Here is a 16491-nt window from a genome sequence, read left to right on the forward strand (position 1 = left end):
CAAATAAGTGCTTATACACAAAAGACTCACAGGCACACATTGACAAATGAAACAGTACTCTTATCACTCCTATTACACTCTCTTGTCAGGTGACTCCCAGGAGGCTTCTGGGCAGAGAGATGTTGGTAAATGTTAGGGTAACCAGCTCTCTAGAAAAAAAGAAATGTAGGTACAACAGAGTTTGAGTTTAATCTGCATTATCAACATTTTCTTTATTACTCTCCTAAGTCTAGACAATCAATGAAACAATAAACCAAGCTCTGATTTGTAATATTTGCTGATTTCAGAAGAATAAAAGTTCATGAGTGAATTTTAACAATCTAGGAGAGCCTGTGAAGCTGATTTTAGCACACCTCTCCTTGTGTTACTGCTAAAGATAGGTTTTCTTTTTATTAAAATAATATTTTAAAATATAAAAACATATTGGTATTACAATTACATAATTGTTCATTTCAGAGTTCCCTTTCTGAATATGTATATACCTGGTAATAAAGACATAGCAGTATAAGTTTAAAATCCATATATGTACACATATCAATAATATCTTTATCAAGTAAAATAAAAATAATTTATACACTATCACTTTTTTCATTTCATAGATGCAATGATTTATTCTCTGCTAAAATAATAAGAGAAACAGTTATTTCTAGTCTATATTCATTCTGTAAATACTTACCCTGTTATAGTTTACATATATATATATATTGAGAGAGAGAGGAGAGAGAGAGAGATTCCTTGCTCTATTGAGTCCTGTATCATCAATTGATTCATGAGATTTGGATACTTCAGACTGATTTTTAGTTTGGCTAATACTGAGTGTTCAGCCAGATCCCAAAGCCCCAACTCTCACTATATAACCATATACTCTGTGGTCTTCCTGAGCTAAATAATAATGAACTATTTGATATTCTCAATTTTGCCTGCTCTGGTTCATTGAAAGGTAGACTATTTTCAAAAGATATAGTAACGTCAATGGAAGTGACAATACAGATTTTGTGATCAAAGATTACTAAATCTAGTCTGTCTCTCTGCCAACCTTGGAACAAACTAATTTACTTGAATATGGGTGGATTCTGGCACTCTGGTTGCCCTTACTAGTCTATTTAAGATGCCATCATCATTGGGTAATAGCCCCATTCAATTAAGGACTACATTGGCAGTGTGAGAGTATTTCATTTGGTGCCACCTATTGATGATAGTGCTTTTATCCAGAGCCAAATCTCTTAGCCCCATTCGACTAGACACAGTGTAATCTGACTTTGTGAATAAAATGGCATTTTGCAAACCAGGTAAAGGATCCCTGCCTCATAAAAAAAGGTTGGAGGCTGGAACCTCCAGAGGTGATGGAATCACCTTACCCTGATCCCATTTGTAGCCTAGCAATTGTTTGTAAAATTATCCTAGCAACTGCTTTACTGTCCTCTCCATGCTTTCTGGGACAGAGGAGCTATCATTGAGCCATAATTAGGATGTCATTGGTTGTCCTCTACCTAGATAGATCAACAAATATTTGATGTGATTGCACACACTCATTACCAAATTCTTCTCCAATCTGATTGGGGGTCCAACTTCATTCTATTCTTTGCCATTCTTACTAAGGAGATGGTGAGAAAGTCAACTCAGATCTATTAAGGCTAGTAGCCTCACCCCATGAACCACCTGACCAATATCTACCTCCACAACTAGGATCAGTAAGTTCATTTCCCACATTTAATAGGGAAGATGCCTTGAAGGGAGGGGCAGCTTTTTTTTAATCATTGTTTTTTATTGTTCTGGATAGGAGACTAAGGACACCAATACTGTGTATTGATTCCAAAGCAGAAGAGTGGTAAGGGCTAGGCAATGGGGGTTAAGTGACTTGCCCAGGGTCACACAGCTGGGAAGTATCTGAGGTCAGATTTGAACCTAGGACCTCCTATCTCTAGGCCTGACTCTCAATCCTCTGAGCTACCCAGCTGCACCCTAGGCTATATTGTAAAAATGGAGATTTGAACCCCAGACTTCAATTCCCAGGAGTCCTTGGTAGCTCCCAGAGTTCCCCATAATCCCAGGTGAGGAACTCACCTGGGCCATGAGCAGAGAGGGTTATTTAAACTGACTCCCCCTTCTACTCACTCTCTCTCCCTGCTTCTGCTTCCAAGCACATGTGTCTCTCAAGATGTAGTGTAAGTGAAATTGAATGGGCCTTTCAGCCCTCCTAGGCACGTGCTTTCTTATTTTATATTTTCTTTATTTCTTAATAAATATAAAATATATAAAAAATATAAAAAAATAAAATAAACCTCTAAAAATATAATACTTTTATTACTAGAAACTAAAATTTTAATCTTAACAATATCATTCTTAAGATGAAGAGATGTGTTGAAATAAAAGTATTTACCAGCCCTAGTTTCCTTCTAGGGTGTTAGTTTCAATCTATCTATAAGATCCAAATTAGATGTATTGATTATTACATCACTGACCAAATTTGTGGTATAGGACCCCAGAGTTATTCTAAGGTAAAGAGTGGTATTCTCCTCTGACCTCATGGAAATGCTTTGGTTTTGAACCTGAAATTGGTTGGTGAGTGCCCACTTTTTTTGGGGGCCACCAACCAATATTTTGTCCCATTTAAATATTCTCTTGCCTATGTGGCAATCTTGTTCACATTGACCAACATTTTGCCAAAAGAGACTGTGGTGCCACAAACCTCACATTCATTGTGGAGCTCTATTGTCAGAACAACTCAGAAAATCTGGATATTCTGGAAAACTGAGACATGACTTGGGTTTTAGCCCTTTGGCTGCAGAATCCTCCTGGTAGTGGTGCTCTTTCCTCTGAGAAACACTGCAGCTGCAGGAATCACCTCCCACTAACATCAGTGCCCAAAGCTAACTAACTTTCTTGGCTTTCTTCAACACTAAACTCAAGCCCACTTTCTGAAAAGGTTCTTCTGAGTCTTTCTCTACAATCTCCCTGCCCTCAGTGTCTTCCCTCAAAGATTACTTCCAGTTTACCTTATTATATATATTGTATGTAAATAGAATATTTCTTTTCATGCTATCTCTCATTAGAAAAAACAGACTGTTTTTGCCTTTCTTTGTATCTACAAGACTATAGTACCCAACACATAGCAAGTTCTTAATCATTGCTTGACTGACTGTTAAGTATTGAGGAATGGGTCCAGGTAGAGGATTAGGTGGGAGAAAGGTCTGTTGAGGAAGGCAGATAATTAGGTCTTACCTCAGGTCCAGCCTTATGGCAGGAATCTGCTGTGTTCTGTTTGGCTGTAGGAGACCTGCCTCACAAGAAGAGGTATGATGGGGAGGGGGGGGGGGAATCAGGAGTCAGGAGGTGGCCACAATTAACACTAAAAGGGTGTGTGTGGGGACAGGAGTAGGTAAACTAATGAGAAATATATATGTGTGTGTGGGCATGTGCCCATTTGTGCCTGCAAGTACTTCTCTGGTGCTCCAGAGGGCATTCTCTGGACCATGTATACTCCTTTCCATCTCCCACCCCCAACACACACAGATACACACTTGTACATTCTTCCAACCATTGATCTGCTATGGGTTTCTTCCTCATTAGGCTGCATACTCTTATCCTCCACATGTGCTTTCTATCTCAGTGATTCAGAACCCTACATGACTGACATACAAACCATATTTCCTATCCCCAGCTTCCTGCTTCCTTACTCCTCCTTTTCTGAATTTCTTTTTCCATTGTCTCACTCCATATTTGCCTATCCCATGAAATCCATCTTGTCAATGAGTAAATCTGACTGTAAGGAAGGGGAAGATAGGAGTGGTTGAATAATTCTGTTTACCATTTTACCCACATCACTGCTGCACAAGGATGGTTCAACATTAGGAAGACACTTGTATTGATTTAGAATCTTGAACCCTAGAGACTATACACGCTGTATCAGAAGATCCAGAATCAACTTTGAGATATGGTGAATTTGAACTTTGGGGGGGGGGGGAGTTGAAATGCTTTTGTTTTGAATGTTTACTCTTATGCCAAAGGGGACTGCCCCCTAATTGGCTTTTTGCCAATGCACCTATTATTGGTTTTGTTCCTTTTTCCTTTTATTTTCCTCTTATCCCCAAATTATTGTAATTTCCCTTTAAAAACGATAATATTTGTATGTACCTCTAGTTCAAGTTATAAGTTAGTTATGTTTTCATGATCCATTGGGGAGATTGGTCTCCCAAAGGATCACAGGGGAATGTATTGATTTAGAATCTTGAACCCTGGAGACTACATTTCCCACAATCCCCTTTTCCTCTTCCTGTTTGTGCATCTCCTTATGTGGGGGGAGTTTTGAGTTTCTGTTTTCTGCCCACATGGGCTCTCTGGTTTCATGATAGAGGAGGGAGGAGCGGCTCTTGGTTTTTGCTAGCCTTACTTCCTTATACTTCAAGATAAATATTTAATAAATATTATTAAATATAATGCTTGGAGTAATGGATATTAATTTTAATCTTTACACACTTAGCATATTGAACTATATTTGTAAGAAAACAAAATTCATATAATGATATCAAGAGATGTTCAAAAAGTGTTAACAAAATAAAACATATCATAAACATTCCAAAATTACAGAAATGAAATGTAAAACACATTTATCTGAAACTAAGAAAAAGAATTCTTTCTAATCTTAGAAACTTTCCCACTAAGTATAAGGACAAAACAAAAATGTCCACTCTTAGTATTATTAATCTATATATTTTTAGAAACTCTAAGCAATAAGATGATAAAAATGATTTAAATGAATTGGGGAGAAATTTCACTGCCAGATTTTAAATTTATTTTATTATAACACTATGTTTATTTATATGTGAACACTATTTTAAAAAATAATTTACAGGAAGAATTTGTTGGTATCCTATGTAAAAATGATCTGTGATCCATATGATACCTTTGACCAAAAAGAAATGCATGTAAAGCTGTAAAAAGGTAGGAAAAGAAAGGAATTCATAAGGTTTTAAGTCCAGGAAATGATTTCTTTTTTCTAACAGGGTTCTGAAAAGATGCAATGGTTTATGTTTTTCATCTTTAAAAAGAAATTGAAGATCAATTTTAAGATATATAAAAAAGGAAAGAAACAATCATTAGCATTAATACTGATCATTATTTTCCTCCCTAAAATGTCATTAACCCAAATATTTCCTTTTTCATATCTCTTAAAATTAGTTTGAGCATGATCTACACATAGGAGTCACTAGATCCAGCTAAACCAGCTCAAGTAGATTAAAAAAAATTCATTGTGAGCATTTACACTTCAGAAATTGGCAAACATTACAAATCAGAGCTTCATTTATTGATCTACCGATTATTTGGACTTGAGGAAGTGAAGAAAACATTAATAATGTAGATCATGCTTTCAAGTGTGTCCTGATCCTTTTCCCTTATACCCCCTGCCCCATCCACAGTTGTTAAACATTTACCAGTACACCTCTGTCTATACATGAGATTCATATTTAGCATAAATACCATGTAGCATATTACCAGCAATGATTATCACACAAAATTGGCTTAAATAAATCATTCAGAAAATGTGTGAGCAGAAGAGGAAGTAAACTGGTCTTATATAGAGCAGAAGTAAAAAAATGGACTATCTAGTCCTAGTGCTGCCCTGGTACCTATGAAATGACTCCAGTGCATTGGATCAATCCTCAACAGAAAATTTATGGGGTGAATTACAGGGCCACAGAATGTCAGATTGGGAAAGGATCTGAGTTCATCTAGTCCTATACATCACTGCATGAGAATTCTCTCTACAATGTACACAACAAATGGTTGTACCAGTTCTCCTGATTATACCTGTTATAAATCTATCATGACTCTCCTCTATTATCTCCTTCACTTCATCTGAAGGTGAAAAAATGATGCACTTCTATGACCCCAGGAGAGTGGGACACTGATATATATGTAATACTGAGTCTTCAAGGAAGAGATCTGAGCCAGCCTTTTTCAGTGGTTTTAGCTTCCTCTGTCTCTGCTTCTCAATTGAATCCCAGATTTTACCTTTTGCCCTTCTTTCTGTCTTGCTATCTCATTTAAAAGTGGCCATGGAAAGACTTCTCTGATTCACAAGAAAATATCTTTGGGGTATTGCTTAGAGAGTCATAGCCAGGTTTGTGTGAGCAGAGAATTGTTCATATGGCATATGTTTAGGCAGTCAGAGATATAACTAAGGCAATGCAACTGGGGCTTTGCCCAAGGATAATAAATTTAGAACATTCAACAGCACTCCCAGTCCTTTAGTAGCTAGAAACAACACAGTTTAGCAACGGAATAGCAAGAATAAACCTTCTTTGCTCCTCTCCATTCCTCTACTTCCCCTAAGACCTCCCAGCAAATAAAATTGTCCTGGAGTCTCTGTCTCTCTCTTTCCCCCTCTTTCTGATCCTTTGCACCAGTGCTCTAACTTTTATGTTCCTTGCCTTACATGGGTGTAGTTTGTGGAATTTGCCACTGATCCAAAAATTCTTAATTATGACTCTGTTGCTTGTGTCCAGTGTTCTCATGAATAAAACCCCTACATGAGTCCCAGAAAGGGAAGCTTTGACCTATATACAAGGACCCCTATAGAGCCCTCTTTGCTCAAAAGAAAGCATTTTTGAATATTGCTAGACCCACTAGTAGGAGAAAAGAGAGAATAATCACTGATAGCAGGGAAATTTAAAGAGTGTAACCATGTTCAGCTCTTGCTCCAGTAGGCTGTGGAAGGCTTGGATATGGGTCTGGTAAATACACAAGGAATAGGCTTCAGTTCTGAATCCCTAATTGTCAATTGGATATTTCAAATTGGATGCCCTTGAGACATCTTAAACTCAACATGAACATGTCTAAAACTTAATTTATTATCTTTTCCCCCAAACCCTCACATCTTCCAAATTTCCTTATTTCTGTTCATTGTACTACCTCTATCCTTCCAGTCTTCCTGCTTTGCAGTCTTAACATTTTTCTGGACCCCTTATTCTCTCATAGTTCACGTATCCAATCATTGATCAAATCTTTCTATTTCTACCTTCACAATTCTTCATAATCCAACTCTTGTCTACTCATATAACTACCACCTTAGCTTAGGTCCTCATACCTGTCACCTAGATTATTGTTAAACCTTTCTAATTGCTCTCCCTGCTTAAAGTCTTCCCTTTTCCATCTTTCACAGTGCTGTCAATTTTTTTTCCTTAAAGTTGGATCTGACCATGTAATTGCTCTACTAAATCAATTCCAGTTACTTCCTATTACCTGTAGGATAAAATATAAAATTTTCTGTTTAGCTTTTAAAGGCCTTTATCACCCAGTCTCCAACTTCCTTTTGTAGTCTCATTGGATATTCAGCTTCCTACCCTCATCTCCATACACTGAGATCTAGTCAAACTAGTTTTTTCTCTGTTCCACATATGTGGCATTCCATCTCTGGTCTCTACACTTTTGCATCAGCCATCATTAATGCCAGGAACACACTCCCTTTTTATTTTTACTTCAACGAATCCCTCTTATCTATATGTTTGTATTTATGCTGTAGGCATATATACATATATGTATACTATGTATGTATGATCACAAAGAGAAAGCAGAGAAACTCAAATAGTCCCTGCTTTGAGGGAACTGAAATAAAAAATAAAATTATGCTATATCCACATATGTAGAATAAGTATAAAGTGAATATGTATGTTTATACACACACAGATAAATACATATATATGTATACACACGTTCTCCTCAATTAGAATGTCAGCTTCTTGCAAGTAGGGATTATTTAATTTTTTTGTATTTTTTATCCCTGGAGCATAGTACAAGTGCCCATCACATAGTACATGTTGAATAAATGATTCATTGATTGATAGGCATTCTCCCTCCTCTGTCTAGGCAAGATTACATTGGAATGCCTCCTGTGGTTTTATTATAGGCCATTTTTCTTATCTCTACCCTAGATCTTATAGTATGCTTTCCCTCCCTCAGCATTGGGCAAATGACCTTTCCTTACAAGAAAGAAAACATAAAAATGAGATTGTAAGACCTAAATAGATAGTTGGTGATGAGATAGTCCCTACCTTCCCATTTGAACCTGAAGAGCCATAAAAGTTTGCCTTGACAAGACAGTGAAGTGGAGTCAAAGGCAGAGGGGGAATTGAATTAGGAAACCTGGGGTCATGTCCTAGCTTTGTAGTTTTAAAAATGCTTTGACTTTAATTCATATAAAATTTCAAGGCCTCCGTTTCCTCACCTGTATGATGTGGGATCTGGAATAATATTCTCTAGGGACTCTCCCAATGCTAGTTTTTAAGAGCAAGATTGGAAATCAAAGATGCATCTACCCCCACAACCAAGCCAACTAAGAGTACAGGGAAAAAAATCTTTTTTTTTATTCACTCAACAAATTCTTCTTGAGTACTTACTATGTGTGGAGCACTGTGTTAGGGGCATCTTGACAACCTTGATGTGTGAAAACTGAGGAAACTTTGGGTATGCCTGCTGCTGTATCAACCTCCTTCAAGCTAATTATATAGTTAACATATATCTACTTCTCTTTATGTTTTGTCTCTTCTGGAGGTGTTTCTTCTTTCTCTTTCCTAAGTCTGTGCCTTTCTGCAGCATTTCTTTGTATTCTCCTTACCTGCTTCCATGCTAAGTTCTGAATTTTCATAATCCATAAAAGTTTTTTAAACAATGGAGTTTGTTGATAGGTTTAGGTCCCTACCAGCATAAAAATCCTAAGGAAAGATGTGCTTTAGTTAGCATCATGGACTGTGTGAGGAGTTCTGTCTGCTGAACATTTTCTTCAGGGCCCTCTTTATCTCATTGTTCCTTAGGCAGTAAATGAAGGGATTTAGCATGGGAGTCACCACCATATACATTACTGAAGCCACTGATTCCTTTTCAGTAGAGTGAGATGATGATGGATTCAAGTAGACCCCAGTGATGGTTCCATAGAACAGAATAACCACAGTGAGGTGGGAGCCACAGGTGGAGAAGGCCTTCTGTTTGCCCCTGGCAGATGGAACTTTTAGCACAGCAGACACTATGTGAATATAGGAGACAAGAATGCAAAGGAAGGGAATGAGAACAATCAATCCACCCACCAGCAAGATCATGAGTTGGTTGATTTGTGTGTCAGAGCAAGAAAGCTGAAGGAGAGGAACAAGATCACAGAAGAAGTATGGAATGACATTCTTGGCACAAAAGTCCAAACGAGCCATAAGGAGAGTGTGCAGAAGGGAGTGGAAATTAGCAATGAGCCAGGAGCCAGCCAGCATTAGAAAACAGAGCTGTAAGCTCATCATAGTGGTGTACTGGAGTGGGTAGCAGATGGCCACATAGCGGTCATATGCCATTGTAGTCAAGAGAAAATTATCCATATTTGCAAGCAAGATGCAGAAATAGATTTGGGTCAGACAACCTTCACGGGAAATAGATTTAGTCTGTGTGTGGATGTTTAGCAACATCTTGGGGACTGTAGCAGAGGTAAAACAAAAATCTACTAGGGACAGGTTGCTGAGGAAGAAGTACATGGGAGTATGGAGGTGGGAGTCTAAGCTGATTGCCAGGACGATGAGTAGATTTCCTGCTGCTCCAATCAGGTACATGACCAGGAACAACGCAAAGATGAGTTCTTGCTTCTCTGGCTGGCTAGAGAGGCCCAATAGTATGAATTCAGTGACAGTAGTGTAGTTTCTTTTCTCCATGATTTTTTAAAGACCTGTTTGTAGAAAAGGGGCAACTCATGAACCAAGGAGTGAACAGAGTGCTCCCAAACCTCCACATCTCTCCAATCTGTCCTACCACATACATACCTCTCTTAATTCATATCTGGCTTTGCAAGACCCTCATAGCTCATTAAGTTCCTATCCCTTCCCTAGACTCCAGAGAATTCACAGCTTATAGAAGACTTTATAGTCAAGCTCCTATACCTGACAAAGAAGCCACTAAATCTAAGGGAAAAGGCTGTGTTGATCCCAAAGAGTTCCTAAGATCCCTCCCTCCCAAAGCTTCTAGATTTTCAAGCTTCTAGAAAAAGTCCCACTGCCACCCATGTCACAGGATAGGTTCTTGTGAGGAATCCATAGCTACTTACTGCAGGATCCCTATGCCATTCATCTGTCCTCTTCCATACTTCTCCCCATCCCTTTCATATATTCCCTTGTCTCCCCATCTACTTGTAGCCCGAGGCTCAAGGCTCTGCTCTCTCCGCGGATCTCATGCCTCTTCTGGTTGGTTTCCTATGCACCTGGCACTTGGTGACAATATTCTGAGCTGGTTTAGGTCAGGGCGAGCTCTGAAAGAAAGACCTGCTGACCAGGGATGGCACAGCCAGTCTTTCTGTCCAGGCTCACCTAGGAAGAAGCTTCTCATCTCCAGGTGGGTGGGGCAGGGAAGGAGCTGCCCCTGCAGGCAACAGAAGGAAAATAAACACATTGACATCATTCAGTAGCATTGAAACTTGGACAGTAAATTTAATGAAAATCTCACTTACTGCCAATTTCAACAAACCTGAAGTCATAAATCAATGGACTTTTGAGTTGGAAGTAATCTTAAAACTTATCCAGAACAATTCTTTCATTTTACAAATGAAGAAACTAATTCAAAGAGGTTCAATTCACTCTCAGGGCTATTTATTAAGTCCTTATATGCAAGTCACTGTCCTAGATACTAGTAATGCCAAGAGAAAAATGAAACCATTCTGCCCATTAATAAGGGTTCACCAGGGTAGGGCATCATGATCATAGTAGTGCTTCTGGGTGGGAAGAGGAAAACATCAGGGAGGTAGCAGCTGGGAAACATTAAATATTCCCTCATTTGGTTTAGAAATGGTGGTCTATGAGGTAAAGAATTAGATGAGTTATTTTAGGGATGGAGATTTCAATCCCACAGCAATTCAAATGAATTTTTTGAATAAGTCAAAAATAGTGTCTTAGAATGAAAGATATAGCATTCAGTCTGAGTGGATTCTCTTCTATCTTGGGACATTACAAACATGGAGCAGGTATTTGGGAATTTAAAGACAAATGGCTTCTAGATACCCAATGTATAGAGCATTTGTTCTGGACTCAGGAAGTTCAAAAATCTGACTTCAGACATTTACTAGATGTGTGACTCTGGGCAAGTCACTTAATCCTGTTTGCCTGAGTTTCCTCATCTATAAAATGAGCTGGTGAAGGAAATGTCACACCATTCCAGTATCTTTGCTAAGAAAACTAAAAGAGGGTCAGAAAGAGTCAGGCACAACTGAAATAACAAAACAACAAACAAAATACAAATGGAATAAAGGTTTACAAAATGGAGATGTATGTTCCAAAGCAGAAGAAGAAAGAAGCCTGTGGCAAAGATAATTCACTCAAAGACAGAAGACTTAAGAAGAAACAGTTCTAATCCATTACTTTCTTAAAAATATTTCAACAAAGCTTTAGTAAGAACTCTAGACTGAGTCTTAATCAGGAATTCTAAGATTTAACCACAGTGGATACTTTTTTCTAGCCCACATTAGCATAAGGAGGCCACCAAAAGGCTGAAGGCACTTGGGAAATGGTCCAATCAGGGAGACCAATCATAAAGCCTTCCAGCATCAGAAATAATCTATGGTTAGAATCTGTGTACCAAGGCAGGGAGCAAGAATATAGGCAAGTAAATTATTCGGTTCAATTGACACTTGAGTAGGGGCTAGATCCAGCAGATAATGAGATTAGGGTATACTGAACAAAGGTGAGCTAGCAGCTGGATTACTCTGGCCACAGATTCAGATCTCAGAGCCTTCTAGCATAAATTGGGCCTGCAGCTGTATACTAGAGCATGGAATCCACAGTAGGAAGAAGCCTGCCACTGAGTTGCTATGACTCCAAGCAGTATTGAGAATCCAGTGCAGACAGGGCTTGAGACCTGCAGCCAAGTTACCCCGGCAGGGAGCCCAAACAATGGGTGAAATGGCAGTTCTTTCACTCTTAACCTTCCGTGCCTTCCAGTTAGCTGACAGTTGCTAGTGTCAGTAGTTCTCTATCAATTTTTCAATCAGGGAAAAACTTCTAGTTGTGTCACCAGATCCAAACCAGGATTAGGAACTGAAAAGCTTAAACTAGGAGGACATTGATTGAATTTAATTAATAAATCAGACAATTTAGCTTAAGATGTGCTAAAAGTTTTCAGCTAACTGACCTGAGCTGCACTTGAGATCCTTGGAAGAATATAGAACTCAATATTCATAGAAAGCAGAGGCAGAACTCCAAGTAATACAGATTGAATCCTCACATGGCCCCAGCATTACCTCCAGAAGTACACAGAGTCTTGCATTTCAGGAAGTAAGTTTGGAGGAATAAATTCACAATGCAAGAAAAGAAAGAAAGAAAGAAAGAAAGAAAGAAAGAAAGAAAGAAAGAAAGAAAGAAAGAAAGAAAGAAAGAAAGAAAGAAAGAAAGAAAGAAAGAAAGAAAGAAAGAAAGAAAGAAAGAAAGAAAGAAAGAAAGAAAGAAAGAAAGAAAGAAAGAAAGAAAGAACACCACATACAGAAATGGTATGGAGTTACAACTACCAAAGAAGCAAAGAAGAATTGCAGAACACCCATATGCAAAGCTTGAAAGGAAAACACAATTTAGCCATAAGGTCAACTAGAATTCCTGGAAGAAATGAAGGATTTTTAAAAATGCTATGACAAATGAAATGATGGTTTTGGAGGAAAGGATTAGAAAAGAAATGTGAGACCAAGGGGAAAGAAAGGAGAATTGACAGCTTAGTACAAGAGGTTCAACCCATGTAGCTACCCAGGAAGCAGACTCCCTGAAAATTAGAAAGGAAAAATGGGAAGTTAATGACTTGATTGGACAACAACAACAACAACAAAATACTAAAACTACATCCAAAGATTTAAGATAGAATTTATATGTGTGTATGTATATATATACATATATGTACACACATGTACACATATGGATATATATATGAACCTATTAGAAAATAGGTCAGGAGCAAGGAAGAGGGGGGAAATCTAAGAATAACTGAATTATCTCAAAGTTCATGGGGAAAAAAGAGCCTGTAAATGTGCCAAGAAATCATAAATGAAAATGCTAAGTCCTAATAGAACCAGAGAACAAAATGAAAATAATAAGAAACCACTGGTCACCTCCTGAAAGAGGCTTCAAAAGAAAAATTCTCAGGGAACATTACAGTCAAAATCCAGAGCATTCATAACAATGAAAAAATTACATCAAGTAGCCTGAAAGAAAGAGTTCAAGCACTGAGGAGCCATAGTTAGGGTCATACAAGATTTGACAGTTACCACTATGACAGAGAAGAGAACTTGGAATAGAATATTCTAAAAGGCAAAAGTTATAGGTTTACAACCAAATTAACTTACCTAGAAAATCTGAGTGAAATTGAAGCCTTCCAAGCATTCCTGATGAAAAGACCAGAGTTGGATAAAAGCTTTGAAATTCAAACACAAGAACCAAGAGAAACAAAAGGCTAATTGGAAGAGGATTTATAAAGATGAAATGTTTATTTTAGAATGGGGGGGAAATAAATAATTGCCCTCCTTAGAACTTTAATGGCATGGAGTGGAGTCACAGAGAAAGTTAAATAAGACAGAGAGGCTAGGAGTAATTGTGTTATACTTTGATCATAAAAGCATAAAGAAAAGGGATGGGAAAAGGATCATATTAAAGAAGAAAGGAGGAGGAAGAGAATTTATAATCTCATGCAATCAAGATGTACAAGAAGATTGTACAAAAATAGGAAAAGGTGAATAGGGAATGGGAATCACCTGACACTTTCATTTGAAAGAGGATAAAATATAGAATATAGTATAGAACTCTGGATTTTACTGAATGAGAATTGAAAGGAGCATATGTATTTCTTAGCTGTGCATGTCACCTTCATAAGAATTTACTATTGAAGAACGAGCTCCCAAACCTATTCTTTCCCATTCCTGTCCCCATAGACCTGTCACTCCCCCTCCTGACATGCCAGGAGCCAATAACGACCCCAACCCCAGAAGTTCCTGTCACTCTCCCTCCTGACATATACCAGGAACTGATAATGACCCCAGCCCCAGAAGTTCCTGTCAAGTTCCTGTTCACTCTCCCTACCCCAGGAATTCCTGTGTACTCCTCCTACCACAAAAGTTCCTGGTCACTCCAGTGTATAAAAGGTCCTTCAAGCCTCAGACTCAGGGCTCATGCCATCTTAGAGTGATGAGCCCAAGCTGCAGTTTGTTTAATAAACTCCCACTTGTGCGTTACATTGTTGGTCATCATTTCATCCTTGGGATCGATTCACCGGGTACTTCACTATAAATGTTTTACAAAGAAATGTTGAAAAGCAGGAATATTTAAGTATATCTTTTACTGATGACAATGCAAAAAAAAATGTGTCTGTATATATATTACATACACGTGTGTGTGTGTGTATATATATATACATATATACATATATATATTACAAAGGTTAGTTGGAGAAAGGATTAAAAAATTAATTGGAGAGTCACATATATGGCTCAGGGAATAAAAAAACCAGGCCTGGAGACCAGAGAGTCAGATATGTGGCTCAGGGAATAAAAAAACAGGCCTGAAGACTAGGGGTGGGGTCGGGGTAAAGTGGGGTGTTAGGTTATGTAACCCCAATTGCCTAGCTCTTACTGCTTATCTGTTTTGGAACCAATACATGTATTGATTCTACAACAGAAGATATGGGTTTTTTTAAAGTAATTGGAGATCAAATAACTTACTCCTAAATAATTAGCAGATCAAAAAACAAATTGTATAAAAAAATTGAATTCAATAATTTCATCTAAGAATGTAACAATGAGACAACATACAAAACTTTTTAAGAATAGTTAAAGAAGTAGTCAGGGGAAAATGGAAATCTTTAAACACTTTCATAAATAATAGAGAGGACGACTAGATCAATGAAATGTGTATACAATTTTTAAGAACTTAGAAACCCAATAATAAAATAATAAAACTTCAATCAAACACCAAAGAATTCCCAAAAGTCAAAGAAGAGATTATCAAATTAATTAGTAAATTAATAAATAAAACTACTTATGTAATTTTTAAAAGCAACAAAAATATAATAGGTAAACTATTAGTTAATTTGATTAAAAAAAAACAAAAAAGGAAAATCACATTACCAATAAAAAATGAAGGAGAATTTACAAAAAGTGCATAAGAATAATTTGTTTTGCATGGCTATACCTATTTGTAGTGGGTTTTGGTTTTCTTACCTTCTCAGTGGATGGAAGAAGGGAAGCAGAATTTGAAACAGAAAATAAAATAAAGTTGGGGGAAAAATAGATAATAAAACAATGAATAAGAAATAAGAGAAATCCATAGAAACAATTTTGATGTCAATAAAATTGGCAACTTCAAATAGTAGATGAACATATAAAACACCCAAATTAACAGAACAAGAAGTATAGACTAAAATAATCCAATCTAAGGAAAAACAATTTAAAAAGCCAGACATATACTCCCCAATGGGGGCATTAAAAAAACAATGCTTTCTAATATTATAGAAATTATTTGAAAATGTAGTAAAAGAAGGGGGACCTACCAAATCCTTCTATGATACAAATATGAGCTTGATACCTAAATCAGGGAGTCAAAACAGAGGATTAAAACAATAGCCCAATATCCTTAGTATTGCAAGTGAAATAGATAAAATCTGAGGAAATAAAATTTCAAGCAGGATGAATTTATTAGCATAGTTAGCAGTTGCCAATTAAAGAGATCCAAGGCTCATTAGAAACTAAGGCTGTCATCTGGGAGTTAACAGAGCATTCTAATAGTCAATAATGAGGAACCAACCAACTTACACAATCTTGAATAATATATTTACAAATTTTTCTGACTGGCTAGTGACCGATTCAATTTCTTTGGGTCAGAGCTGAGAAACTGAATAGCAAATATAAATGGAAAAGTTGAAACTGGAATATTTGGGGACAGGAAACTTGAGGCTAGAACATTCTGTGGTTAGCACCCACTCCCCAATTTCCCAGAATTTTCTCAGCAAAACATTTCTTAATTATCACACGCTTTTACAATAGCATATTAGTTTTCCCCAAATCATATGATTTTATATTAAAGCAAAGCCTACCTCATAATCACATAACAGAGAGAACTAAACAGAATACAATTGTCTGATTTTTAATTTTACAATTACCTCCTTTGATTCTTGGGATGCTCTTATGAATCTGTTATTTATAAAGTCCAGATTGATAGAATGTTTCATTTGTTGACAACCAATGCAATAAATCACTATATGTTTTCAAAGCAGATTGCTAGCAGTGAAAGCATAAATTCAGAAGTAGAAAAGCCAGGTTAAGGGGTCATGGATGTTTGTTACAATTTTCCTGATCTATATAAGAACGAAACTTCCCCAAAGTCCAATTATTCTTGTGGTATAAATATGAACTAAATATTTGGTCCAGCTAGAGCCATTATAAATAGATTCCCTTTGGTTATTGGTAGGGGGAGCAAGTGTTAGTGAGGTATATTATCTATCAATCAG

At 37.2% G+C, this 16491-nt stretch overlaps 1 protein-coding gene and 1 long non-coding RNA gene across 2 annotated transcripts in view; one reads left to right on the forward strand and one right to left on the reverse strand.

Moving 5' to 3' along the window:
* LOC107651403 (uncharacterized) overlaps nucleotides 1–16491 on the forward strand; it is a 65010-nt gene that overhangs the window by 22666 nt on the left and 25853 nt on the right. The gene's annotated exons all lie outside the window — the stretch shown is intronic.
* Nucleotides 7799–9944, reverse strand: LOC100019436 (putative olfactory receptor 1F12P). The gene has a single exon (XM_001372251.4). The coding sequence runs from the start codon at nucleotides 9681–9683 to the stop codon at nucleotides 8739–8741; it is 945 nt and encodes a 314-aa protein (XP_001372288.2). The 5' UTR covers nucleotides 9684–9944; the 3' UTR covers nucleotides 7799–8738.

This window comes from Monodelphis domestica, chromosome 2 (genome assembly GCF_027887165.1).
Source record: "Monodelphis domestica isolate mMonDom1 chromosome 2, mMonDom1.pri, whole genome shotgun sequence".
Classification (NCBI taxonomy): domain Eukaryota; kingdom Metazoa; phylum Chordata; class Mammalia; order Didelphimorphia; family Didelphidae; genus Monodelphis; species Monodelphis domestica.

What these genes read in the sequence shown, in the direction of transcription:
- LOC100019436 (XM_001372251.4), bottom strand. Translation starts at nt 9,683, where the DNA reads ATGGAGAAAAGAAACTACACTACTGTCACTGAATTCATACTATTGGGC.